The sequence below is a fragment of the Marmota monax genome, unplaced genomic scaffold (assembly GCF_021218885.2).
Source record: "Marmota monax isolate L192 unplaced genomic scaffold, Marmota_monax_Labrador192_F-V1.1 WCK01_AAM20220418_F8-fsc00002, whole genome shotgun sequence".
Taxonomy (NCBI): Eukaryota; Metazoa; Chordata; class Mammalia; order Rodentia; family Sciuridae; genus Marmota; species Marmota monax.
Window position 1 is genome coordinate 11,878,404 of NW_026693571.1, and position 13,262 is coordinate 11,891,665.

Here is a 13,262-nt window from a genome sequence, read left to right on the forward strand (position 1 = left end):
ACATCCTTGTCTCCTTCCTAACCTCAGGAAAAAAGCTTTCAATCTTCACCATTGAGTAGGATGTTAGCTTGTTTTTTTCATATGTGGTTTTTATCATGTTGTGGAAGTTCCCCTCTGTTTCTAGTTTATTCAGTGTTTTTGGCCTTAAACAGTATTGAATTTTGTCAAGTACTGATTTCATATTATGGACAATTAAATGTTTTCTTCACTTCCTTCTATTAATGTAGTCTATTATAACAATTGATATTTGTCAATGTTAAACCTTGTATTCCTAGCATAACCTCCAATTGGTCATGGTCTATAATCCTTTAAATATACTGCTAAATATACTCCCTAATATTTCCTTTAAGATTTTTGCACCAGTATAAATAGACTGTTAGTCGATAGTTTCTTTTCTTTATCTGACTTTGGTATCAGACTAATGCTGGCACAGCATAATTTGAAAGTGTTTCCTCTTCCTCAACTTATTGGAAGGTCTTGAAAAATATTTTTTTTTTATTCTGGCCAGAGGAATAAGGCAAGATAATAATTTTTTTCAAACTGGAATATAAGTTACTTTTACCACAAACTAGATGGCTTTAAACATGAGAAATTTATTCTCTCATAATTCTAGAAACTAGAAGGCTAAAATCAAGGTGTTAGCAGAGGCATGCTTCCTCAGAGACTCCGAGTGGAAACATTTCTTGCTTTTTCCTAGCTTCTGGTCATGACCAGCAATACTTGTTTTTCCTTGATTTGTAGCTATATAATCTCTTGGCTGTCATCAGGTGGTATTCTCTCAGTGTAGTCTATCTCAATATTTCTTCTCTTTCTTATAAGGATGCCAGTTAAATTAAGGGCCCACTCTGCTCCAGTATGACCTCATATAGGGCCCTACCCTATTCCAAATAAGGTTACATTCTGATATCCTAAGAAAAAACATGCATTTTAGAGGGACATTGTCCAACCCAATACAGAATGAAAGAAGTAAAGCTTACTCTGCATAAGACATGATTTTATATTGAGAAAACTCCAAGAATGCACGCACACAGATATAAGACTATTAGAATAAATGAATCCAGCAAAGTTTGAAGATAACAAAATCAACACACTAAAAAAAAAAAAAAAACACATGCAAAAAAAAGATCAGTTGTATTTATATTTACTGAGGGGCACAGCGAGAAAGCAGCTGAGTAAGATCCTCTTATTGATCATCTTCCCGTAGGCACATCATGTTGAAAAGCTACGCATGAACCAAACCACCATCACAAGAGCTGAGGAAATTGGGAGAGAGACCATAGTGCCTGCTTTTAGTATAACAAAATGAAAATGTTATTGAATAAGGCAGGAAAGAAAGAATTACCCACAGAAGTCTTTCCCCTAACTCCAAGCAGCCCAATGGTGAAGGAGACAGAATTACATCCACTACCAGGCTTGCCATGATGACACGCATTGCTGGATAAAGCCCTTTGACCTCAACCACCATTCCAATACTCATGGACTGAGCCCCTGAAACTGCATTAGGCATTGCCTTGGGTAGCAGAGCAGGAAACAAGGCTACAACTGATGGGGAGCCAGATATGAAAGCTAGCACAAGACATTGTCTTGAAGCTCAATGCCAGGCCCACCAAGTGATACCCAGCATGCAGCAGAAACTGAAGAAAGGCCCTGTACACAGGTCACAGCTCACAGAACCTATGGACCAGGCCTGGCATTAGAGAGATCATTGTGCTGGCAAGACATATAAATTTTGACCTATACCATTTCCATGCTTGCATGTGCCAAGGGCACACCTGTCGTTCTCCTGACACAATGCAGCTATGAAGCCAGGTGTACCCAACCAAAGGCCTGCCTCTGTTACCCATCCCCCAACATTAAGCAGTGAATTATTGCCAGATGAGTATGATTATACCACAACAAATTTCACTTTTATATATTAATGCACTAATTAAAAATAATCAAAGGGAGATCAGCAGAGAGTAAACCCAGGCATTGGGGTGTGTTTGAAAAAAGAAGGTACTAGGGAAGTGGTCAAATTATGTGTTTGTACAAAAATGGCATACTGAATCCCACTATTATGTATAATGATAATATACCAATAAAAAAATCTTGAAACAAATGAAAATGGAAACACAATATACCAACACTATGGGATATATCAAAAGTAGTACTAAGAGAAGACATTTTAACAATCAATGCCTACATCAAAAAGACAGAAAACTATCACTGCATGTCAAGGAACTAGAAAAACAGCAACAAACCAGAATTAGTAGAAAGAAAGCATTAGTGAAAATCAGAGCAGAAATAAATGACATAGAGACTTAAAAAACTACAAAATATCAATGAAACAAAAAGCCAGTTTGCTGAAAAGATAAGCAAAATAGACAAACCCTTACCTAGACTAGGAAAAAGAGATGAGAATGAAATAAAATCAGATTAAAAGGTACTACAACTGATGCCACAGAAACACAAAAGTTTATTAGAGATTATTATGAATAATATGCCAACAAATTCAATAACCTAGAAGAAATGGAAAAATTCCTACTTGCAAACTTTACCAAGACTGAATTATGAAGAACTAGATCTGATAACAAGTACCCAGAAGGAATTATCACTAAAAAACATTTTCTACAGATAGCTTTACTGATAAATTCTTCCAAACATTTGAGGAACTAATGGTAGTTCTCAAAAAAAAAAAAAAAAAAAAAAGAAGAGGAAGGAATTTTTTAATTGGTGCATTATAGTTGTACATAATTGTGGAATTTGTTGTCACTTTCATACATGCACACAATCTAACAATATAATTTGGCCAATATTTTTTTTTACCAGTATTTCCCCTTTCCCTCAGCTGGGGCCTTTCTCTACTGATCTTCCTTTGATTTTCATGAGATTCCGTGCCCCTCCACCTTTCTTTTTTTTTTTTTTTTCTTCTCTTGTTTCCACATATGAGAGAAAACATATGACCCTTAACCTAACAGGAAAGAATTCTTTCAAATGCATTCTATGAGGCCAGCATTACATTGATACAAAGACCAGAAAAGAAAACAACAGACCAATGTCTTGTGAATATAGATGCAAAAATTCTCAACAAAATATTAGCAAAACAAATCCAATAGCATATTTTAAAAGGCTATTTCCCATTATTAAGTGGGATTCACCTCAGGGATATAAGCAAGATTCAATATCCATAGATCAATAAATGTGACATACCACATCAACCGAATCAAGGACAAAAACCATGTGATTTTTCTCAATAGATATAGAAATGGCATTTGACAAAATTCAACATCCCTTCATAATAAAAATGCTAAACAAATTAGGTATAGAAACATGCCTTGTCAGACACAGTGGCACACATCTGTAATCCTAGTAGCTCAGGAAGCTGAAGCAGGAGGATTGCAATTTCAAGGCCTTACTAAGCAGTTTAGTAAGGCCCTAACCCAGTTAGTGAGACCCTGCCTTGAAATAAAAAGGACTGGGGAATGTAGCTCAGTGGTAAAGTACCTCTGTGTCATAATAAAGGCCCTTTATAATAAGCCAACACCTGACATACTGAAGGGAGGAAGGCTGAAAACTTTCTAAAATCTAGAACAAAAGGATGCCCACTTCCATACTTTTATTCAACACATTGCTGGAAGTCCTGGCCAGATCAGTCAAGCAGAAGAACAAAATAAAAGGTATCCAAATTGGAAAAGAGGAAATGAACCTGTCACTATGTGCAATCACTATTTTGCAATATATATGATCATATATAAAACACCCCCAAAATAAGAAAGAAGCTCTTAGAACTAATTAACGAATTCAGCAAAGTTGCAAGATACAAAATCAACATTCAAAAATCACTGGTGTTGCTATATGCCAATAGCAGATTATCTGAAACAAAACTCAGGAAAGCAAAACCACATATGACAGCTATTTAAAAAAAACTAGGTATAAATTGAGCTAAATACCTGAAGACGTCTGCAATGAGAATTATAAAACACTACTGAAAAAAAAAACTAAAGATGACGCAAAGTTGAAGGAAATCTGTGTTCATGTATTAGAAGAATCAATATTGTTAAAATGTCCATACTACCCAAAGTAATATACAGATTTACTACAATTTCTATCAAAATACCAATGACATTCTTCCCAGAACTACACACAAAAAATACTAAGATTTATATGGAAAAACACACACACACACACACACACAAACACTGAATAGCTAAAGCCATCTTGAGCACAAAGAACAAATCAGGATCCATGACTGATTTCAAAATATGCTACAAAGGTTTAGTAATCAAAATAGCATGATAGCATAACTTTCCTGTGTTCATATATGAATACAGGACCAGTGTAACTTCACATCATGTACAATCCCGAGAATTGGAAATTTTACTCTATGTATGTATAGTATGTCAAAATATACTCTACTGTTATGTATATATAAAAAAGAACAAAAAAAATAAACAAATGAATAAAATTTTTTTTAAAAATCAAGGTTTGATTCACATCTTATTTTAAGCCAAAACACCAAAGTAACTGTTGTCAGGAATCTTGTAACTAATATGTTTTCTTCTTAGCTGTGGCTGCTAGAAGCTTAAAGTCAAATTTGAGATCATTTTTAACAACTGTACTGAGTCTCCTGCTGGACCCATTTTCTGATTGTACATTTACCCTGACCACTTTATTTTTATTCTATTTTATCTATTTTTTGTAAGTTGCCACATACCTTTTTTTGTATCAAGGTGACTATGTATAAATAAAATCCGTGATCAAAAAAGAAAAAACACAGAAACAGACACATAGACCATTGGAACAGAATAGAGATCCTAGATCCTAGAAGGTAACTGCCACTTCCACAGCCAGTTGATCTTCAATGATGGTGTAAACATGCACACTAGAGAAGGGATAGTTTCTTTAATAAATGGTGCTGGGGAAATTAGACATCTACATACAGAAGAATGAAAATCTATCCCTATTACCAGTTACAAAAGTTAATTCAAAATGGATTACAGAAGAAGAAAACAGGATAATATCTCAGGACATTGGTGGTTCAGGATTTTTTTGATAAGATTCCAAAAGCATAGGATACAAAAGCAAAAATGGACAAAGGTGATTGCATCAAATCAAAGAACATCTACATAGGAAAGGAAACAACCAACAGTGAAGAGACAGCTTACAGAATGGGAGAAAAGATTTGCAACCTATGCATCTAATAAGAAGCTGATATCCAGAATATATAACCCAATGCCAAAAATAAAAATATTTTTTAAAGTGGGCAATGGGCTTAAATAGACATTTTTCAAGAGAAAATATGTAGATGACCAACAGGTACATGAAAAATTGTTCAGCATCACTAACTATCAAGGAAATGCAAATCAAAACCACAATGAGACATCATCTCACCCAGTAAGAATGTCTGCCATCAAAAAGACTGAAGATAATAAGTGCTGGTGAGTATGTGGAGGAAAGGCAACCCTTGCATACTGTCAGAAGAAATATAAATTAGTATTGCCATAGTGGAAAACAGTATGGAGGTTCCTCAAAAAACTGCTGTATGGTTTAGAAATTTCACTCCTGGGTATTATAGCCAAAGGAAATGAAATCAGTATGTCAAAGAGACATCTGCATGTTCGTGTTCATTTGTAACACTTTTGACAATAGTCAAGAAATAAAAACAGTGTTCATCAGCTGATGAATGGATAAAGAAAATGTGGTACATATACACAATCAAATATGATTAAGTAAAAAAAATGAAATACTGTCATTTGTAACAATATGAATGGAACTGGAAATCCTTATGTTACGTGAAATAAGCCAGGCACAGAAAAACAAATTAACATTGTTGTGATGACATTGCTATTCAAAGCAATGTGCACATTTAATGCACTCTTAAAATCCCAACAGTGTTTTTTGCAGAAATGGAAAAGCTCATTCTAAAATTCATATGGAATTTCTAGGGACCAGAAGAGACAAAACAATCTTGAAGAAATATGACAAATCAGAAGACTCACATTTTCCAACTTCAGGACTTAATACAAACCTTGAGGAATCAAAACAATTTCATACAGACATAATGATAGACATATAGACCAGTAGGACTAAATTGAGAGCCCAGAAATAAACCCTCACATCTATGGAAAATCAATTTTTGACAAAGGTGCCAAGACTATTCCATGAAAAAACAGTAGTCTTTTCAATTAATGGTACTCAAACAACTAAATATACAAGGCAAAAGAACACAGTTGGACCCTCTTAATCTTATGCAAAAAAAAAAAAAAAAAAATTTAATGAATGAAATACTTAAATTTAAGAGCTTAAACTATAAAAACTCTTAGCAGAAAAAAATGGAGATAAATCTTTGTGACTTTGGTTTTGGCCCTGTTTCTTAAACATGACACCAAAACCACAGACAAAAATAAATAAATAAAATTTACACCACTAAAAATAAAAACCTGTGCTTCAAAGTAACTATCAAGTAAGTGAAAAGATAGTGCACAAAATGGGCAAAAATATTTATAAATCATCTGATAAGTATTTAATATCAGAATACAAAAATCTGTTCAAAAATCAGTAGTATTTATACTAACAACTTCTACAATATAACCACAGAAAGATAATTAAATTTAAAAATGAACAAAGAACTTGAGTAGATATTTCTCTAAAGAAGATATACAAACAGCCAATAGCACATATGAAGATACTCATAATAGCTGTCATTGGAGAAAGATACAAAATGTAGTTGTCATTAGAGAAATGTAAATCAAAACCACAATAAGACACCACTTCATACTCAAGAATTGGCAAAAAAAAAAAAAAAGGAGAAATTGGAACACTGGTGAATTGCTACAATGAACATATGAAGTGATGTAACTTCCACAGAAAACTTGTATCAAGTTCTCTAGAAAGACAACAGATGTATCATTCAACCCAGCAATTGAAAACAGGGACACAAATAGATATTTGTATACCAATGTTCATAGTAGCATACTGTCAGAAGAAATATAAATTAGTATTGCCATTGTGGAAAACAGAATTGATAGTTATCAAAAGATAGGCAAACCCAAGTGTCTATCAATAGATTAATGAATTAATATATATTATATAAATATAACATAATATTCAGCCATGAAATAATGAAGTTCTGACTCATGCTACAACATGAATGAACCCTGGCTAAATAAAATACACCAATCACAAGGACAAAAATTCTTATGATTCAGTTTATATAAAATAAGTGAAACTCAGAGACAGAAAGTAGATTAATGGTTACCAGTGGCTAGAAGAGGAAAGAATGGGAATAAGTCTTTCATGAATATAGAGTTTCTATTTGGAATGATGGAAAAACTTTGGAAATAAATTGTGTTGATGATTGGATAGCATCATGTATGTACTTAATGACCCTGAATCTTGCACCTAAAAATTGTTAAAATGTCAAAGTTTATGTTATCCATATTGCCCCAATTTTTAAAAAATAGACTCTAGGGTGTGATATGTTGAGCCTATCTCACTATCTATCACCAATTCACCTGAATCCAACATTTTTGGTGAGACACTTGTGGAGAAACTTTCATGTTGCTTTTGCCTCTAAGGATTTTTTTTTAAACTGATTTCCAAGCAAGTAGCAGCTTTTCTTCTATGTTGAAATTAGTACATTGCCTTTCCTGCCTTTCCTATCCCCTACTATCCCCGCTCCCCTTCCCTCTCATCTTCCCTCTCTACCCCATCTGCTGTTGTTTAATTCTCTCCCTTTTTTTCCCTTTCCCCTCACAAACTCTTATATGTAATTTTTTATAACAATGAGGGTCTCCTATTTCCATACAGTTTCCCTTCTCTCTCCCTTTCTCTCCCCCCACTCGTCTCTGTTTAATGTTAATCTTTTCCTCATGCTCTTCTTCCCTGTTCTTTTCTTAGTTGCTCTCTTTATATCAAAGAAGACATTTGGCATTTGTTTTTTAAGGATTGGCTAGCTTCACTTAGCATAATCTGCTCTAATGCCATCCATTTCCCTGCAAAATCCATGATTTTGTCGTTTTTTAGTGCTGAGTAATACTCCATTGTGTATAAATGCCACATTTCTTTTATCCATTCATCTATTGAAGGGCATCTAGGTTGATTCCAGAGTCTAGCTATTGTGAATTGTGCTGCTATGATCATTGATGTGGCAGTATCCCTATAGTATGCTCTTTTAAGGTCCTCAGGGAATAGACCGAGAAGGGCGATAGCTGGGTCAAATGGTGGACCATTCCCAGCTTTCCCAGGAATCTCCATACTGCTTTCCATATTGGCCGCACCAATTTGCAGTCCCACCAGCAATGTATAAGTGTACCCTTTTCCCCACATCCTCGCCAGAACTTATTGTTGTTTGACTTCATAATGGCTGCCAATCTTACTGGAGTGAGATGGTATCTTAGGGTGGTTTTGATTTGCATTTCTCTGACTGCTAGAGATGGTGAGCATTTTTTCATGTACTTGTGGATTGATTGTATGTCCTCCTCTGAGAAGTGTCTGTTCAGGTCCTTGGCCCATTTGTTGATAGGGTTATTTGTTATCTTATTGTTTAATTTTTTGAGTTCTTTGTATATTCTGGATATTAGGGCTCTATCTGAAGTGTGAGGAGTAAAAATTTGTTCCCAGGATGTAGCGTCCCTATTTACCTCTCTTATTGTTTCTCTTGCTGAGAAAAAACTTTTTAGAATACAACAGTCATTAATATGGTATTATGTAAAAATCTGGGTGTGTAAACCGATGTGATTCTGCAACTTGTATTTGGGGCAAAAATGGGAGTTCATAACCCACTTGAACCAAATGTATGAAAGATGATATGTCATGAGCTTTGAAATGTTTTGAACAACCAATAAAAAAAAATTCTACAACAACAGCAACAACAAAAAAGAAATTAGTACATTGCAGCTGGCAGAGTCCTATTTTTAAAGATTAAGAAAACCACAGTTCAGTGCTGTGAAAAGGAAGCAGAAGTACCAATTCTAGTCAGTGCAGTTGCAAATTATCATTGTACATGTTTATTATTTTTATGTCAGATCCATATTTTGACTTGGAAATTGTTTGTTTGTAAAAAGTAGACACTGCCTATAATTTTTCTAGCTTTATGTCATCTATTAAGACCTGGTAAAATAACCACTCTGAAATCCAAAAACTAAAAATATAAAATGAAGTATAGCCCAATTAAAAAAAAAAGGCTTTCAATATTGAATATAAGAAGTGGCAAAATCATTGAACTACTCTAAGAAAGAAAGAATGAATCACTTGTCTTGACATGAAAACTAGGATCAGAGTATCTTTTGTAATATAAATACAAATAATTGCTATATAGTGACTAAATATATTGAATATAATGTCTAAATTTATATAAGACAACAAAACAGATCTGAGAAATATAGCATACTCTGTCTGTACCTAAATACCTATAGTCAGAAAATAAATTATGTATCATTAACTATTTCTTAGAATTACAGTTGCTTCACAGGGTATTATAATGAGATAGTTTCATTACAATTACCACTTACCTTTTTGTATTTGACCTTGCTGCCACATTAAATACATTAGAAAACCTTTCAAATCTGCCATTTGGTATCTAGGTAAAGCATTGCTTTTCTCCAGAATGGGGCAAAGAAGAACTACAAAGATCTTAGTTTAATTAAGGTTCTATACAGAGCCTTATCTGCATCTTTTTTTAAATATTTTTTTAGTTGTAGTTGGACATAATACCTTTATTTTATTTTTGTTTTTATGTGATGCTGAGGATCGAACCCAGGCCTCGCCCATGCTAGGCGAGCACTCTACTGCTGAGTCACAACCCCAGACCTCTTAGCTGCATCTTAATTAAGTCCTGGTAGTTCTCATTGTCACTTATTCCTTAAAGGTTAAATAAAGTGACTGTTGTATATTCAAGCATAACCAGATATGCTGTGAGCAAAGTTATATTAGTTTTAAGGAAAGTCAGATAAGAAAGTGAAGTGGGCTTCTAAGTCTCTGAAATATGTACTACAGCTGCAAGGATGAGTCCAATTTTGTGCTGGTCCTGGTTGCTGAGTTTATTTTGATAAGCCAAACCAATATAGGTTACATCTATTGGTTTATGGGAATAAGAAGAGCTTTATATCAAAACAAGTTTAAAAGTCAATCTAGTCTTAGTGGTATCACATTTGAAAGAAACTGATGGCAAAGGCTTACTTTTGTCTCATTGCAAAGGTGGTCTTTTTTTTTTTCCAACTCTCACAAGAGAAATTGCACCTTAAATTGCTAAACTGGAATTATATTCTCTGTGCACCCAGAGAAAATATGCCAGCATGACATATATAGAAATTCCCATAAAAGATACCTATTATAAAACTAAAATGTGCTGAATTAATCCCAGAGAGCAATTGTGTCACGTATGAGAATTAAAGCAATAAATTAAGATAGTTTACCATCCATGTTGTGTTTTAAATGAACAGAGATATAGGAAAGGACATTGTATATCCTTAAGCAAATTGCTCCAATTTAAAGGAAATTGTTTTTTTTTTAACATTGATCAAATGCTATCTAAATGAAAATGTATGGTTTGTTTTGATACCCATAGCAACCATTAACTGCTCCCCCACACTGCCCTACTCTCAACCCAAGGTCAAAGTCTCACATCTCAGCTTGATAAAACTCCATAGTGTATCCATTTCTTTTCCAAAATAAAATTAGGATGTTTAGTGAGAATGATGACTTAATACAATTACAATAGCATGATAACTGTGTCAGTTGGTTATTTTCTTCCCCAAATGAAACAGTTGTAGTATCGACTGGAAAACTGGCCAACATTGTGGACCAAAGCTAAATAAAAGCCCCACTTTGTGTGTTTCTGCCTTTAGTATATCCTTAACAAGATGTGTGAACATAATATTGTTGTTTTAGTCACTGAAACTCATAAGACTTTTCTTAAGAATCATTAACTCTTTCTAGATTGTATTTTGTGGTTATGAGACCAATGAGATAGATATCCCTGACAATGTACCACATTCAAAGGTTATGTAAGAAACGGAAAGAATCCTTACTTCTCACTTTGTCTTGTCAACCTTTTGGAAAATATTAAGGATAGTTTATCTTACTCTTAGAATGTTATATTCTCAGCACAAAATCAATGCTTTTATCCTTAGAAGAAATATTCATCTGAATATGATATCCAGTTACTATCATGTAAGCTGTTGTTATTCTTTCCTTTAAAATAAAACCTGGGGCTGGGGATGTGGCTCAAGCGGTAGTACACTCGCCTGGCATGCGTGCGGCCCGGGTTTAAGCCTCAGGACCACATACAAATAAAGATGTTATGTCCGCCAAAAACTAAACTCTCTCTCTCTCAAAATAAAATAAAATAAAACAAACCCAAAAAACTAGGAAAGATTATATCTGTATAGTGTGGGTGCGAGCGCGCGTGTGCATACATATATACATATGTGTGTGTGTGTGTGTATATATATATATGCATAAACACACATATATATACACATATTTTTCTGAGTAATGTTTGATTCAGAAACCTAGATGAAAGATGATTTTTGTGGATATCCCACTAAACAGTGATCTAATGCTATTTATACATGGCATAATTTAAAATCTCACATGTATTTTTCAGCTGAAAATGATCAGATTCACAGTAAGGCATGCCGTAGCAGCTATTTTTAAAAATAATAGTCCAATTTTGTTCATTTACACTTACCAGGATACCACTGTTACTTGGCCTTTTAATATTAGATTGAATATTAATTTGTGCTGTGTAATATAAAGCTTTATTCCATCTACTCCCACGTTTTATGATACTGTAGTGATTGCTGGGATCCTTTACATTTTGGCAGTCCCTTTGTCCTTGTCCATTCATTGTGTTGTAACAAAATATCATAAGCTGGGGGCTTATAACAATACAAATTTTTTTCACAGTTCTGGTTTGGCTTGTCAGACAATTCTGCACTAAGAATCCCAAGATTCTGCAGATTTGTTATCTGATAGGACCAAATCCTTGTTCATAGATGGCCATCTTGTCTCTGACCTCCCATAGCAGAAATAGCAAGTAAGCTCTATAGTCTCTCTTATAAGGGCACCAGGGCTGGGGTATGGCTCAGTAGTAAAGTGCACAAAGCCCTAGGTTTGAGTCCCAGTGCTACAAAAATATATATATATGGAGAAGGGGTACTAATCCCATTTATGAGCGCTCTGACCCCAAGGCCTCATCACCTCCCAGAGGCCCTACCTACTAATACTTTTACCTTGTATTAGAATTTGGCCATTGGACCTTGAACCTGAGAATATAAAATTTCAGATCATGACACCCTTCTCTCTTTAGCTCTCTATGCTTCCAATATTTGCTCAAGCTCTTTCCCTAGCCTTTGGTCTCAAAGAGATTATCCAACTACAAATATGTGCCCAGAAGTGCTAAATGACCCATAAAACACTTTGAACCAATTCAGCATACATATCATCCCTATATTAAACTTCTTTAGCTCCACATAGTATCTATCTAGTTCTTTAAATTAATATAATACTTTTAACACACATTATATGCAATCATTTACCTGTTAGAAAATGTAATAGGTGTCTTTCTAGTTGTACCTTAAACATTTAGATAAAGAATGAGACACTAATCTCCTTTATCAGTTCTAGGTATGCCAGGAATTCTTTCTTGATTTTGTTATGTCCGTGAGCACTGGCTACAGTTAAACTTGGCTTTCTTCCTGATTTTTCTTTTCCTTTCCTTGTCAGCAAATGTTTTAGTCTGTGGGTTTATATCAGATTATAAGGAAATGTTTTAAATATTAATGCAGCTTGAACATGCTGGACATTATATAAAAGTTGAAAGTAACAGTGAAAACTCTTCTACATAACTAATTTGTTAAATGATGGACATAACTTACTTTGAAAGACCTATGAACTAAAAACCAACTTGTTCAGTCCCTATTCTCAGCTTTTTTTAAGTTTTATGAAGTAAAAGACAACATAGGAATTAGGGTAAAGGGGACCTTAAAATGCCTAATCCAAACTTTGACTATCTGTTTTTTAATGTGTTACATTTAAGGTATAAGAAGTTTTTAAAAATAGAGAGGGAGCCCACTTCCAATTTCCAGGGAAAATCGCCAAGTCATCATCTGAATCTTGAGATCTCTGGCATTTATGTTTATAACCTGACACAGGATGAAAGTTATCTTGTCTCAGTATGTGTTATTCTACATACCCACCCTACCCTCCACAGCCCACCATTTAATTACTCCTTGCCATAGGAATGTTTGTGACTGCAGAAGAAAATAAGTATCGTTGCC

At 34.3% G+C, this 13,262-nt stretch overlaps 1 protein-coding gene across 6 annotated transcripts in view; it reads left to right on the forward strand.

Annotated features, from left to right (window-relative positions):
- The window catches only part of Tbck (TBC1 domain containing kinase), a 236,481-nt gene that overhangs the window by 205,184 nt on the left and 18,035 nt on the right, over positions 1-13,262 (forward strand). The window contains exon 26 of one of the 6 annotated variants that reach the window (XM_046458940.2): positions 1,205-9,610. The exons of the other annotated variants lie outside the window; for them this stretch is intronic. Coding sequence (XP_046314896.1) covers positions 1,205-1,306 — 102 coding nt within the window. The 3' untranslated portion in view covers positions 1,307-9,610. Of the gene's footprint in view, positions 1-1,204; positions 9,611-13,262 lie in introns of those variants that run through there. 6 annotated transcript variants of the gene reach the window in all.